Source organism: Pseudopipra pipra, chromosome 15, assembly GCF_036250125.1.
Source record: "Pseudopipra pipra isolate bDixPip1 chromosome 15, bDixPip1.hap1, whole genome shotgun sequence".
NCBI classification, from domain to species: domain Eukaryota; kingdom Metazoa; phylum Chordata; class Aves; order Passeriformes; family Pipridae; genus Pseudopipra; species Pseudopipra pipra.
Window position 1 is genome coordinate 11,841,059 of NC_087563.1, and position 15,667 is coordinate 11,856,725.

Here is a 15,667-nt window from a genome sequence, read left to right on the forward strand (position 1 = left end):
CCTGCTTAAAAGCAGTACCAACAATAACTGGGTAACTTTTTTTTTTTTTTAACTTTTTTCAGTTTATTTTTTAAAAGCAGTTTTACAGTATGGTTTTTAAATCTTCTAATTTTATACCTTTGCTGTATCTTTTAAGTGAAAAATTGTTACTCTGCTGTATTCAGAAGTTAATAATTTATATGCTGTATACAAATGTCTAGTTGGAAAACTTAATGTTCTCCTTGTAGAAAGGGAGCAAACTTATAAAAAAATGAACACAAATGCAAACTCTGTCCTTGAAATCCCAATTCAAGAACATTGCAGAATCATTCATGCTTTAAGTAACACAAAAACTAAATATAAAGTGACATGTAATTTTTCATAGGAAGCATAATAAATTAACTTTTATACAGTAGGAATGTTTGGCTTTTTATATAATGCTCTCAAAGTTTTAATTTTACAAACTGCCAAACTAGTAGCATTTCTCCCTAGTTAAAATCTTGTTAATCTTTTTAATATCTCTACATTTATTTTTAGAGGTGACAAAAACTTGCATATTTTAGTTCTTCCCTAGGAAAACAAAACTGCAAGATCTGCCAGGTAGTTGGAAATAATCCAGTTTATTGTTGCTCAGGGTTGTATAAATATAGTATGGAGATGAACAGGAAAACAGAGCTGACTTAGGGAGCAGAATCAATAAATCCATCGTGTCAAGTACAGAACAGCTTTTCTTCATAAATCCCACATGCAGTTGTTGCAATGGATCTTTGCACAATCCTGTAACAGCTTTTGGCTTCCTTCTGTTTCTAGGTGGACCAACTGACCCATTTGGAGGATTTGCTGATTTTAGTTCACCTGCTGCTTCAGCAAGTTTCCCATCATCACCAGGTAGGATTAATTTACAGATTGATTTAAGGGTCAGAAGAGGGGAAGAGATGCCACGTGGCATAATTGAAAGTCACCTCCCTTTGCATGGCAAATTGTGTGTGTAACTGGACCACAAGTGCTACAGGAGTAAGGAAGGTACCCACTGCCTGGCACAGCCTGTTTCTCCAGGGCTGGTTCAGTGCATGTGCAGTCATTTTGCAGGCAAACATACAAGCTGTTACATAGACATGACCACCATCTGAACAAAGTTTCCCTTGAAATTGGACTAGAAAAAAAAAAAATATACTGGGGGGCCACCTAAAGCAATCAACTTCCCTTTGGTGGAATGTTTTTGGGAGCCTGCAGTGCTACCCAGACAGAAGAGGGCTACAGACAAGCAGGGAGTGGAGAGAGCTGGCTGTCTGTCTTTTGTGAAGTTAATTTGGGTAGGAGTGTTTGTGACTGGGGGTTCTCAGGGTAGGATTAAGTACAAAATGAGAAGCTAATAGCAAAGAGGTTGATCAGAAAATCTACCTGTGAGCCAGCTTTTAGTCAGTGTGTTTATATCTCTTCCTTTATTTTGCTGTGTTAGGAAAGCTGTGCTACCTAGATTAGTTAATACACATTTAATTTGCTTGGTGGGAAAGAACTGCTCTAATTTTTTTACAGGCTTTCTTAGTCAAACCCAAGTTGTTTTGCAAACACAAAGCCGCCTACTATGCAAATAACTCCTGAGTTAATACAGTCTAAATTGATACAATCCTTTATCTGCATTAACATGATTAATCTATTCCAATCACCATTATGCAAGGGACAAGGAGTCCTGTGAGATGATTAATCATTCCTGAACAGCGTAAGCCCCTCTAGAAATCTTTTCCTTCTTGATTAATCATCTTTGAAGTCCTACTGAAGGGGCAAAACCTTCTCCTTTTACCCCCACTTCCATTATTGGTGCTCAGTGCACAGGTCTGAACATAGAAGGAGCACACTCAGCATTTACTTATCTATCAAGAATATTTAAAGTAGGTTTTAATTTTTAATATGTAATACTAATTGAAACATTCTAATATAGGCCCCTCTTTGTGAGGAAGATCAAAGCAAATGTTCTAGTAAGGCTCTAAGCTAATGAATATTAGCCCACTTCATGCACTGAAGTTGTTGGCAATACTTGAATTTTGTGAACAAATTTACTCTCCTACTATTCTTTAAATTGTAATGTGTTGGTAAAGATGGAGAGGACTAAAGGTTCAAGGTGTGTGTTGATAAATATTTACATGAAGTGTGACAGACTGCTGCAGTTACACACGAGTGGGTGGAATACTGATGTAGAAAATGGCTATAGGTGGCCCTTATGGAACCAGCCATTGGATAGAGCAGGAAATGGAAACTGGCACTAGATTAATCTACCCCAGCTCTGTGTGTTTGAGTCTTCATTCACTCAGCTAAAGAAATTCAAGAGATGATTTAAATGTTCACTAGCATTCAAACGTCATTGCGTATGGCAACAATGTTGCTTGTGACTGCTGAAGTACCGAAAGTGTATCAGTGAGATAATCAAAAAGCTGACCTAGACAGTGGCTCAAACTCAGAACAGGATGCATTGTGTGGCATGAGAGCTGTTTAAATGCTGTTACTTTGTATTCAGCATCTCCTAGAGATGATGTTTTTTAGCTTTTCTTTCCCCATCACTCCTGTGAAGCAACACTTTTCTTGTTAATCCAGAAACATGTGTTTTTAAGGGAGGTAACATCTCCTCCTGTTTGACTCAAAGGTTATGACATGCTCTCAGTTCACTGGTTTGTGTCTCAACATCTGTGATGCTTAAATAGGTGCTCTTGCAGGTGTCTATAAACAGCTCATACTATTGGATCTGTCCTCACAGTGGGATACAGTGAGAGCTCTGTGTTTTTATTTAAATACTTGTCTTCCAAAACCTCCTATATTGAAATGAAACAATGTTTAAGTGATGAACTAAGAGTTCAGCAAAGCTGCTGCTGAGAGAAATGCTAGATCCAAGAGTGAAATTCTCCTTCAAGCCAAGGCATTTCGTTCAGGAATCAGATTTAGAAAACCTAATGTGTTTTACATGAGCACTTCATGGAATGGGAAGTGCTTATTCCTTGTCTCAAATAAGCATTCTCTGACAACCTGCTTTCAAATTTCTGGTTTTTACTCCCCTCAGCATGGTTTTATACAAAGAGCTACTAGTTGTATACAACCAAATTTTGTTGTCTTTCTTTTATCGTGATGGAATTTGCTTTATCAAGTGGCTTGTTCCTGACAACTGCTCTCTCAGCAAATAACAGAATGCTTAGATAAAATGTTGATAAATGTTATGAAAGTTCTAGGTGTTGTTTTGACTGTAGCCTCCTGTGTACCCCTAAGTTATCTTCCGGTTGTACTTCAGCCGAAGAAAACCTGTCCCTGCTGGTCTTGCATCCACAGGTGACATGTTATCAAACATCCTTCTACTCTGTGTATGGGTGTTTCATATTTCCTTTCCTACCTTGTTAAAATTGTTGGAATATTCATGAGAGGGAATGATGTCCAGATGGAGGTTCTACCTGCAGATGTTAATCTGGACGGACACAGATCAGCTCTCATTTGTTTCAGTTCATGGAATATGGCATTTGCTCAGCGCCTTTCTCTAAGTCTTCTGCCTTTCTTCTCTCTCTTCCTTCCTCCCACACTGTTGCCTTTCCTTCAGGTACAGCAACAACTGGAAATGGAGACTTTGGTGACTGGAGTGCCTTCAACCAAGCTTCTCCTTGTCCCAGTGCTTCATCTGGAGAGCTCTTCAGCAGAACTGCACAGCAGCCGGCTCTAGAGCTCTTCAGTAGCCCCCAGCCAGCTTCGGGCCAGCCTCCAGCTGCTTCAAATGCTACAGATCTTTTTGATTTGATGGGTCCCTTTCAGACAACCATGACCACCACCCAAAGCATGAATTTCACCATGATGAGTGCCAGTTTACCCATGTCCAGGTCACAGGTATGCTGCTCTTGGTGCTGTTTGCTAATGACCTACCTGGATTAATCTTTTTTCTTCTCTTTAGTCACAGCATTGAAAATTAATCCATCTCACTCCTGGAATGCATTAAACCTGATCACTCAGATGTGATCAGCATGTTGTAAGGAAGTTTTGTCCATAAATGTTTGAATAGCCTACTAAAAAGAAAAGTCCTTTTATAAGCCAGTGTTCTCAGAGATGGTCTTCATTGATCTAGGAAGTGTTGCTGCTTTTTTGGAGAAGTTGAGGTTGATATTTTAAAACCATTTTCCACAGCTTGTTACAGGTTTCCAGCCTGTTTTGTTGGAGGTTTTTTTGTCTTCTGTGGGAGAAATTAACACCTCTTGTTTAGTCCAGTTTCCTACTGGTAAATTCTTTCAAGTGAATTCCAACAAACTTCTCTTTTTTAGCCTCTGCAAACCATGAACACGATGATGCCGAAGTCTAACTCTCTTTATAATGCGACAGAGATGGTCCAGAAAAATGCAAGCAAAACTCTACCCTCAACTTGGTCAGATCCCAGTGTAAATATCAGTTTGGACAATTTAGTACCTGGGATGCAGCCTTCAAAACCCCAACAGCCATCGCTTAACGCCATGATGCAGCAACAGAGTAAGTGATCATTGCGCTGTTTTGTGTGCACACCGAGCCCTGTGTTCAATAGGCTGGCCCTGAGATCTGAGTGCTCTAGCCTGCTGTTTTCCTGCCTTTAGTCACACTGGTTCCTGAAACTGCTGCAGTGTTGTGACACAAGTGATGTTTTCTAAATGGAGATTATTAATGTGCCAGGAGGCTGTATCTGTGCAGGTTCTACTGCAGAGCTTGCACCGTTGCTGTATCTTGATTTCAGGCTTCCTAATCCTTAGAACTTCTCTAGAATATGCAGAGCAGCATGTACTGGTAAAAAATTATATTTAAAATTTTTATAGAAGTTTTCTGAGTCTTCACACAGAAAATAGGAAACAAACAAAATAAAACCACAGAATCATTAAGGTTGGAAAAGACCTCTATGAACATCAAGTCCAACCTTTGACTGATGACCGCCTTGTCAACTGAGTGCCATGTCCACTTGTCTTTTGAACACCTCCTCAGATGGAGACTCCATCACCTCTCTGGGCAGCCCCTTCCAATGCCCGACAACCTTTTCAGTGAAGAAATTCTTCCTGATGTCCAAATCAGGAAATAGGTGTGGGTTTGGCCCTTGTATATCCATGCTCACAGCAATTACCACATAAGTTTCTTAAAATGCCTGAGCACCTTCAGTGCCATCAGATCTGATCAGTGCTTTTTGTGTGCTTTCCCTTTTGTGCAGATATGCAACAACCCGTGAATGTCATGACTCAAAACTTTGCAGCCGTGAACCTCAGTCCTCAGCCCAACGTGATGCCTGTGCGACCCCAGAGCAGCACGTTGATGGGAGGGCCCATGCCCGTGGGGATGGGAATGCCCAATGTGATGACAGGTACAATGGGAATGACTGCCATGGGACCCACACCGATGATGAACCAGGGAATGATGGGAATGAACATGAACATGGGAGTGCCAGCTACAGGAATGGGTTTGACGGGCACAATAGGAATGGGGGTACCCAATATGGCTATGACCACTCTGACTCCTGGGACTGTACAACCCAAGCAAGATGCCTTTGCAAATTTTGCCAATTTTAGCAAATAAAGATTGTAAAATAGATAAATAAAATGAAATTAAAATAAAATAAAATAAATGGGCAGGCTGAATGAAGGATTTTTAGCTGCACAAATATAGCTGAGGAAGGGATGGAAAACACTGATTAATACTTTTTTTTTCTTTATCAGTTAAAGTGTCTACATAAAGAACCAAAAGCTATTTTCTAAATGTTGAAATAACTAGTGTTCAAATTCTGGAGAGGTGAAAGATTCTTCTAAGGAATGTGTTGGATGATTTTACAAAATAATTTGTATTAAGACCATCAAAAAACCTTTCCTATGTAGAAGAACCAATTTTAACTTTGAGACTTGATGGAAGACTGGATTGGGGACTGGATAAAAATGTTTGAATCTAATTTTATACTTTTCTTTTTTCTTGAAGAGCTTTGACTTTCTTTTCCCCCCTCTCCCTGATCGCTTTGTCATAATTGGATCATTCCTTTTACTACCACTGAGTCCACAATTGTGAAGTCACTCAAGTACTATGATCAGTTTTTTATAAGAATATATATTTTTGTCCAGAAATGGCTTACATAAGTGACTATGGCTAATTCAAAGGGACCTGGAATGTATATATACTTTTGCTAATGTTCCAGCCACGCTGCTGTATTACCCAAATTTTTATTGTAAAAATTCTCTCTCAGCAATTTGGTAATCAACAGATTTTTGGGGTCTTAACATGCTTCTAATGTTATATATGATATCCCATGGAAGGTCTAAGAGAATCTTTATCCAAGACTGCTGGAAGGTTTCCTTTCAGAAAACTCCAGAAAATGCGCTTTCTTGGAGTTCTTTTTGCAGTGGCACTTGGTGTCCTTTGTAGCACCAATGTCCCTATGGAGCCACTGGTTTAAGGCATCAGCAGCAAGTGAATCACACTTCAGTGATGTAAATCTATAACCCAACCTAATCCAATGGCATTGGATCTTGGCTTTTATACAATACTTGGTGATTCTTTTGTGTAAATATGGCATTAGCAGCTGTGGAATCCAATAGAGGAGTAAAAAAAAATATATATATTAATAAAGGAGACCTGTAGCAGTCAAAGATTTTACTGATTTACTGAAAGCAAAAGAATGAATTAAGGTTTTTGGGGTTTTTGTTTTTCCTTCTGTAATTCTGCATTTAAGTTCACTTGAATCAAGATTTTAGAATCTGGAACACAAAGACATTGTTATATTCACAAGCTGGGAATATTGTTAAGAATAAGCACTATACTATAGGTATGAAATTTATTGCCTCCCTTTTCTTATGTTGAATTTCTTTTTTATTATTAAATTGATAAAACTTTGTTTCCATTGTATTCATAATGTTCTGTTATACATAACATTAAAATGTTCATTAAAATCAGTGTTGGGCTGCTTTTCCTTTCATTCCATTTGACGTTTATGAGAGCATTTGGGGAAAAAAAAATAATTATAATTTGGGCAAAGTAATTTTTATAAATAATTTAAAATTGTTTAATGACTTCTTATCTGAAGCCTTTCCTATCTGGCTCTACTGTTAGGAATTAAAAATGAAGCAGGCAAGATATCCTGACCCGCTCCAGCCTTGCTAATGCTCCATCTACAACATTTCTAATTAGGCAGAAATTCATGTACTTCAGCTAAGTGGTAATGAAAAGTGATTCATTTGCTGAATAAGAGATGAGAGTGAGTGTAATTAGCTGACTGCGGTTTTTAATCTTTCAACAATTCAATGTGTTTAAATTAGTTTCAAAGAATAGGAGCTTTCAAGTGTTGTTACATCAAAGTAATCAAGGCAGGCTTCAGCGGCTGGGTAGGAGAGATCACTCTGGTTCCTGTTCTGAAACCTTTACACTTACTTGGAATAATCATCTTCAGACCCTTTAGTTGGAACAGATGGCAAGACTCAAACTGGTTCAATCTATGCAAAATTGTGGTGGGAAGAAAGCTGGTTCCAGAGGTGGGAGGTGGGGGGGCAAGGAAAACTAAACCTGTAGTCAGTGTTATCCTGTCGTGCTGGAGGGTTGCAGTGCAGCTCTGTCCTCTGTGGAAGGTTTTTGGATGAGTAGGATGGGTATTCCTCGTAGTTTTCTTTTAAGGTGGGTTTGGCTGGTGAAATAGTCAGCTTTGAGTTGAAGGATCATGTCCTTGTTCAGGTTGTTCACATCTCACAGAGCAACCAGTGATTCTAATCAAGACAGTGATAATGAAGCAGATTTGTGGGGGGTTAGAGTGACTCTGATGGAAAACATGTGGCCACTTTGGAATGGATCATTTGGATTGTGCCAATTACACCTTAGTCAGGGGTGCAGAGGCTCAGGGAGCAGCTGCAGTGCTGAACTGATCCCTCTTCATCCTATGGATCAATATCCTCATTACAAAGTAGGATGTATGGAGTGGGAAAAGCAGCTTTGTCAGCCAGCCAGGTCATCTGCAGGTGGATGAAAACAAAGTCCTTTGATCCAAAATAAACATCAGAAAAAAACCAACAAAGATTCCTTCAGAACATGGACCAGGGGCATCCCTGTGCATCTTTTCTGCAGTGGGATAGGTAGCCTGGGGCATGGAAGTTTTGTCCCATTCTCTCTCCCAGTTCAGGCATGCGAATCACAGGTAGTAGTGCTTAGCAGAATATAGTTTACATTTTTAGATAAAGATCAAATGTAAAATGGGTTGGTTTTGCTTAAAATAATATTGAACTCTTTTAAGATAAATAGCATAATATATTTCCATTTCTGATATTTCAGGTGTGAGCAAAACAGCAAAATAATATCTTTAAAAATTATCTTTCCAGGTGCAAAAACAAATGAGCTACTGTGGGAATGGGGACAGACATGCACCATTTATCAGCTGCTGCCGAGTAAAATTTGAATATAACCAAAATCATGCCACTATGTTACTTAGTACAACTGCTTTCTTAATTTTTAAAACTGGGTCCAACTGTACCTGTGATCTCTGGATTTGGCTGGCTGGGTGTTGTGTAGCACTTGACTGTATATGTATATAGAATCATGGAATTCTATATATATAATTTTATGAATTAACTCTGTGTCTGTTCCTAAGAGTTAAACTTTTACCACCTCTGGATTCTGTAGCTTCTGAAATCTGTAAGAGTTCACTTAAAATGAGTGAAATTCTTTGTAAACGATATCTATACTTTAGAAGAGGAGAAAGGGGCAGCAGAATCCAACTCTGTGTTTGATTTTTTTTTTATAGAATCATTTAAAAAAAGGCATCTTGATGTGTACAAAGGAGTAATAAACTCCAGAACAGGTGCAGGTTCAGTGATAACTAGAGCACCCACCATGTTCTACAGAAGAAATTATATTCCAAACAGCTAAACAAGGGTATTTATAGCAGCATCTGTTTCAGCTCTATCTGTCAGCTAAGAACAGTCTGACACAGCTTAGGGGAGGTGGGGGAGGGATTTATCAATGAAGTGTTTACATAATGCAGGCAGGCATTGTATACTCAAGGTGATACCAGCTATAACAGGATAACAAATATCTAAAGACACTTTTATTCTCAGAGGCCTTTGCTCCAGGAGTCGCTCTACAAAATTGCCTCCATGTTCCTCTGTGCATGACTGTAAACACTTTGATAGCAGATGACATTTTATAGTACCATCACTTGGTTCTGATTAAAGCTTTTAATGCACAAGGGTTTGGTTTGAGGGGTGCTTTTAATTTTTTTTTTCCCTTGACCCCAAGTTTTATTTCAAGATGCTACTGACTAAAATTCAGAATTGTTTCAGGTCTGTTGGGTTTGCAAACACATTGAAACTCTTTATTTTAGGCAAAATTCTTGCATGCAGAGGGAACGTTTTTGTTAATACAGAATTGTCAGCACAGTAAAAAAATCTCTCATTGTGCAGGGCCAGGTACTTGGTGACAGACTGGACTGAGGGAAACTAAAAGTATGAATGAGAGATTTGGAAACTAAATCCTGAATACCTGCATGCTTCCTCTTATCCCCCCTGAAGCTCTGCCTGCAGCCAGGAAAAAGTAGTTGCCCTCTTCTTTCTCTCCTGGTAATGGAAGTGCAGCTCCCTGGGACAAAGCAGGGCTGATGCTCCTTGTTGGCTGGCACGACTGAGGGGCTGTGCAGTTCCTGCCCATCAGCCAGGAACAGAATCCTCATGAACCTTGCATTTGGAGCTGACTTTAACATTTTAAACATTTCTGTGGCCAGAGCTTCCTGGAGGTGGTGGCAGGAGGGTGGTGGTTGTTCTAGCCCTGCTTTTGGGAGCTGCTTTTAGAGCTTGGAGGAAGGAAGTTGCAAAAAATAACTCAGTGAATCAGGTTAACATTGTAAGACTGAGAAGGATGCCCCATGGAATTTGTAAGTCAACCTGTACAGCCTGTTCAATGATCTGGTCACAGTTTTATCTAGCTGGGATGTCATGGAATTTTGCTTCTCTGTATAAAATGACCTTTAAAATCTGAGATGTGTCTCATTTTCATTTTTCCCTGTGTTTCTATGTCCATTATTCACATAAAGAACAATAAGAGGTAAGAGAAATTCTACAGAATGGGGAAAATGAAGAAAGATGCTTTTCCAGAACTCAGTGTTTCCCAGGATTCTGCAGCTGGGGGTTCTTTACATGGAGTAATCCAGTCTCTACATCCTTGTAAATTCTGCATGTGTACAGCACAGCGAAGGCTCAGTTCATCTCTGTTTTTAAAAATGTCTGTACTCACAAATTTGCAGATTTTTTTTTTTAATCATGCCATAAGGTACTGGTTCAGTAATTAACTGGTTCTTTAATCGAGCTGCAATTACTTTGTTTCATGAGAAGGGAAAAAAAAAAGAATGTACACCAAGACAGAGCTACTTTCGACATCTGGGAACCTCCTAACAGCTGGCTATCTAATGAATATGCATCTGCTTAAGAGGCTGTAGGCCATTAATAAACCAATAGATATAAAACAGAAACAATCTTTGTCAGCTTCAAATGAGATTGGATGCAATGTGCTGTGAAGTGTCACTGTCACATTGAATCCAGCCGGGGAGGTTAATCCAGCGGCTCCGCGGTACCGGCGGCTCCATGGCGGAAAAGGCGGATGCAGGGAGAGGGCTGGGCCTGCCGAGCTCTGCGGGTGGTTTTTGCTGCATTTTGCCTCCTTATTTCTCCTGGTACCAGTTGGGTTTGAGCCACCGGTGACCTTTTTATTTGCCATTCCAGCTAGTCTTGTCTTTTTTGGTCTGACAGAGGAGGATGTGGGGTTTCCCTCATAGTTTGATTTGAGCGACACGGAAATCGATCACATGAATAAATGACGGCGGAGAAGTTACAGGAATGTGATAAAAATGCACCTATTGACTGAGACCTGGGGCTTTGTAAGGAGGCTCAGAACAGCCCCTGAGCCATGTTGTACAACAGGATTGTTGCAGGGTGAAATAAATACTCTTAAAACAGTGACAACGACCTCATGTGACTAGAGATATCTCTGACCCCTTAAGAGTTCTATCTCTACTTGTTCCAAGGTGTATAGCATTGTATGTTGTCCCGAGCTGTGCCAGCATTTGGTACCTTATAGCTGTGTTGTTCTGCACCTTTGTTTCCTGTGGCAGCTCCTGTAAAGTGTGAAATAGATTTATTTTAGACATTTATTTTATCCCTTCTGCACAGCTCAGGTTAGTCCAGTGTGTCCTTCCTTTCAAGGGATGATCGCACTGACCAGTAGCCTCTCACAGCAGTGAGAAATGTTAACTAGGTGGCATTTTCCTAAGTGAAAATCCATGATTTCCTCTCAAGCCCCGGTAATGGAACAAGGCACTGTCAGCTGCAGAAGAGCTGGGCTGCAGATGCCCCTGGGACAGGGGTAGGGACAGCTTTTATTTTTGGTTTTGAGGAACTGGAGTAGCAGTTTTGTACCTCACCTGGACCTTGCTTTAGAGCCAGACTTAGACCATATACATTTCAGTTCTCAGGTAACTCTTTAAATTGAGATTTGGATTAGTTTTCTATGTGGCTGAGTTGTAAAGGGCAGTCTTAGTTTTAGCAGAAAGATCACTGTAACATTAAGCGTTTCCCCCCCTAATTTACAGGTTTTCATTATGAGAAAATAGAAGCAAGAAAAGTTAATATGGGAAGACAAGTGCTCTGTAATTACTGCAGATCTTCTCTAGCATCTCCTCAAGAGAGAAAATTATTGCACTTTGTGTCATCACATGGATATAATTTAAACCAAAATCTGTTAAAAAGATGACTTAATTCTTGAAATAGTGTTTGGTCTTACCCTTAGTTTTAAAACAGAAGATTATTCAAAATCTGTTTTAGAGTTGCACCCACACTGGTTCAAATTTAACTTAAACTCCAGGTTTTACATGAAGGCTTGTTGGTGCAGCTGAGCATCTTCCTGGCTTTTCCAGGGGTGGAATTTTCTCTCCTTGCTTCAGCTGCAAGTGCTGCTGCTCTGCCACAGCCCCATCTCTGGGCAGCAGCACGTGCTTGTCCACGTTGAGTGGAGCAGGTTGGTCACTGCTCAGCTGCCCACCTGCCCTCCCCCCGAGCTCTGCCTTTCATCCCAGCATTAGCAGGACTCTCAGATGCGACAGTTTTATCTTTTTTTGAGGCAGACAAAAGAGCTCTCTGCAAAGGAGGGCTGTCCTTTTAAATACTTTCACTTTTCAAGGTCATTTGTGGAGCTTTTATCAATCAGAAAGCTAAATCCATACAAAAAGCATCTATAATGAACCAAGCATATCTCAAAACTTATCCCTTCAGTTGAATACGAATTATCCAGGAAGGTGCTTCAGTGGCCACGTTCACCAAGTTCAGCATCCCTGTGAACATTTATAAAGTAAGCAGAGAAGCCACTACTATTGTGGTTTGGCATCTATCAATTTCTTGTCTTTTTTTTTCTGTAATTGATTTATTAATTACAGCACCTTAATGATCTATTTAAAATAAATAAACCATTTACACCATTTCAAAGGTATTTTGTGATGTTCAGCTGATATTAAAATAGCACCAGCCTTATGTGCTTTTTCAGCAAGTGACCTAATTAGTTAATAAAGTAATTGAATATTAAAAAGGATGTTGCAAGTGATTAAAATTTAAGAGCCTTCAGAACATTATTAAAGCTATAAATCATACATCACTGTTTTAATTTGCATAGCTACAGAATTACTAATGGTCCCACATGCATAAGCTACTTGGCAATTAGTCTTTTAACAAACTGTTGGTGATACTATGAGGTTACCAAAATCTTTCCCCATTTTTGATTTGCAAACAAATTCCCGGATTGGAGAACACTAAGGGTTAAATTCCTAAAAGCCAGGAAATTTGGTTCTTTCAGTTGTCTCTCTACCTGCCTCTATTTGCCCCTTGTCCCTTCACCTTCCCACCAGGGGACCACATTCTCCCAACTCCTACTGAGGTGTGGCCTCCAGATGGTTTTCCAGCCCAGTCTAATGCACGTGAATCTCCTTACCTCGTGCTGGAACATTCTCCATTTTTATCTCATGCCTACAACTGTCATGGCACCACTTTCCTTCCCAGGACTCCTGGTCCCTGTTGGTGCTGGGCAGGCTGAGCAGAGAGAGTTGCTGACAGCCAGCAGTCAGACCTGAGCTTTGTCCTGTGGACTTGTCTTTGGGCTGTGGGAGAATCACACCAGGTGCTCGACACCTCCCACTCCCTGCACGGGGGCTTGCAGCTCATGGGAAACCTGAAGTATCTGCAAACATAAAAAGGGTGGGAATATGTCACTGATGGGATCTTCCTGCCCTGTGCCAGCTGTAGCACTGAGGGGCAGCTGCCCACGGCCTGGGGCCAAGGCTGGTGCAGGCAGGGGGAGAGACAGGATGACAGTTTTCACCTTAATTAGTCACAAACTGCTTCGGCCAGATGAGCTGCCCTGATCTCCTCTCAGCAGCATCCAGCATCTCTGGATAGCGATGATTCCTGGCCCTGGGAGTTATGTCCAGCGGAGCATGGTCCAGTGCTCAGTCAGAGAGCGGGTCTGGCTCTGGCTTCAGGACTTGGAGCCTGATAGAGGAACAACAGTGCTGGGGGCAAAGCCAACGACCTGGTGTGCAATGGAGCACAAACCCGGCACCAACAGCTCTGCTGGAGCAGCCCAGAGCTGGGGAGAGGGAAAACAGCCGGAGCTCCGGCCATGCCAGGCAGCCACCAACCCCCTGTGTGAGCTCCAGGGCCTCTTCCCCAGGAGCAGTGCTGTGGATTGCACCACATAGCCACCTCCTCCTGGGGCCACACAGCCCCCGGGCTCCTCTGGGCCCCCAGACTGGTCTGGGCCCCCACTCCAGGGCCAGAATCACTGCAAAGGTGCCCGAGCAGTTGCTGATTTCCCCACTGTTTTCTTTGAGGCAGGGTCTGCATAGAATCACAGAACCATGGAATGGTTTGGGTTGGAAGGGGCCTTAAAGATCATCCAACCCCCCTGCCATGAGCAGGGACATCTCCCACTAGACTAATTTGTTCCAAGCCCCATCCAACCTGACCTTGAACACTGCCACAGATGGGGCATCCACAACTTCTCTGGATAACCTGTTCCAGTCCCTCACCACCCTCACAGCAGAGAATTTCTTCCAAATATCTAATCTCAATCTACTCTCTTTCAGTGTGAAGCCGTTCCCCCTTCTCCTGTCACTGCATGCTCTTGTCTTCTCTCTCTTTGGGAGCTGGGATTTCAGCATCCCAACCCATTGCAGGGACTGGAGCCTGGGTGGCTCTTGCTCCCCACTCCTGCCCTCCCACCCTACCTGGCTCAGTTGCTGCAGGTGGTTGAGCTGGTACCTTCACCTTGTCCTTTTTCTTTTTTTTTCTTTTTCAGTGGAACAAAAAAAGAGACATTACAGAACAGCATTTACATGCAAAACAAAGATGTTGTTTCATCCAGTCAGCAGAAGCCTTGATGTAGTTTTAGCTATTAAAGAGCTACATTACCTGAAGAATTTCTTTTTTGTGCAGCAAAAACTTTCCAGGAGTTTCCTTTGAAGCCTTTATTGAGGTCAGGGGCTGCAGCCTCTTGCAATCTTTCCACATCAGCCTACAGCAGTTTTTGAAAGCCCTTACACTGGATATTGTGACAAAGGCCCGCTCTTTGTTCATTAGTTTACACTTGGTAATAGATGTGAGGCCAGGCTGTAGGATGCTCTAGGCAAGCAATTCACACTCTGCTGCACTAACCTTTGTCATGGCTAGAATAGCTGGAGACAGTACAACCCTCTTTTAAGGGTCTGTGTTTTTAATTAAAACACCAAGCTGAGGAATGGGTGGCTGTGGAGCATTTTGACCCAATAAGGAATGACAAGCACATGTCGGCTTTTAAAATAAATTAATTAATACCCACTATCTTACCGGTATAAAACTGTCAGCACTCGAGGAGGGTGGGCAAACCCAGATGCAAAGCATTTCTAAACTAGGCTAGGCAGACACAAATGCTCCTGCAATACCAGCAGCACACCGAGGCACACGCTTTGGAACACCCAGCTCCAAAGGTGAGCTGGAGGGGACTGGAGCTGCTTCCAATTCACACCACTGGGCTGATTTTAGGGCAAGTTACATACACGACCTGTTTCAGTGCACCTTAACTCCACCACCCAGTTTCACTTCAACGTTACAACATCACACACCAATGTGGGGGGCGGGCCAGGAGCCCACGCTGGGGTGACACAGGGGTCCACTCCTGCTCGGGGCCTTTGGACGAGCATATTCTGCCCTATTGGGATATTTCATTTTTAAACACCCAGTTTACAAAACACTACAAACACATGCAATTCCAGAAGCAAACACAGCCAGTGCTTCTCACCTGATAACTCTTTCTCAGTGCATGGCAGGTAACTGTGCCACAAACCACACACAAGCTTTTCCTTATGGGAAAAGCCCATTCCACATGGGACCCCTTCCCTGTGGGAATCTCCTCCAAAGGAGGACAACTAAAAACTATTTCCTTGCTCTCAGATTTAAACACTTTCATGGTTATGGTAGTGGAAAGAGGGGACTTGTCTCACACACCTTCAGCTCAGGCTCTGCTGAAAACATTTGGGAGCAGCTGGGCACGAGGGCTGCCCATCCAGCCTCTACAAATCTGGGAGGTGGCACCAGGATATTCCCTTGAGCACTGTTTTGAACCTGTTTATCCCTGTGTTTGAAAGAGCCTTCTACCAAAGCCCTGGATGCAAGGAGGTCCT

The 15,667-nt window shown here is 41.7% G+C and overlaps 1 protein-coding gene across 1 annotated transcript in view; it reads left to right on the plus strand.

Annotated features, from left to right (window-relative positions):
• The window catches only part of CLINT1 (clathrin interactor 1), a 46,541-nt gene extending 39,654 nt beyond the window's left edge, over positions 1-6,887 (plus strand). Inside the window, exons 9-12 of the mRNA XM_064671921.1 lie at positions 790-867; positions 3,554-3,834; positions 4,263-4,464; positions 5,165-6,887. Coding sequence (XP_064527991.1) covers positions 790-867; positions 3,554-3,834; positions 4,263-4,464; positions 5,165-5,526 — 923 coding nt within the window. The 3' untranslated portion in view covers positions 5,527-6,887. The remainder of the gene's footprint in view (positions 1-789; positions 868-3,553; positions 3,835-4,262; positions 4,465-5,164) is intronic.
• The last annotated feature ends 8,780 nt before the right edge of the window (positions 6,888-15,667 follow it).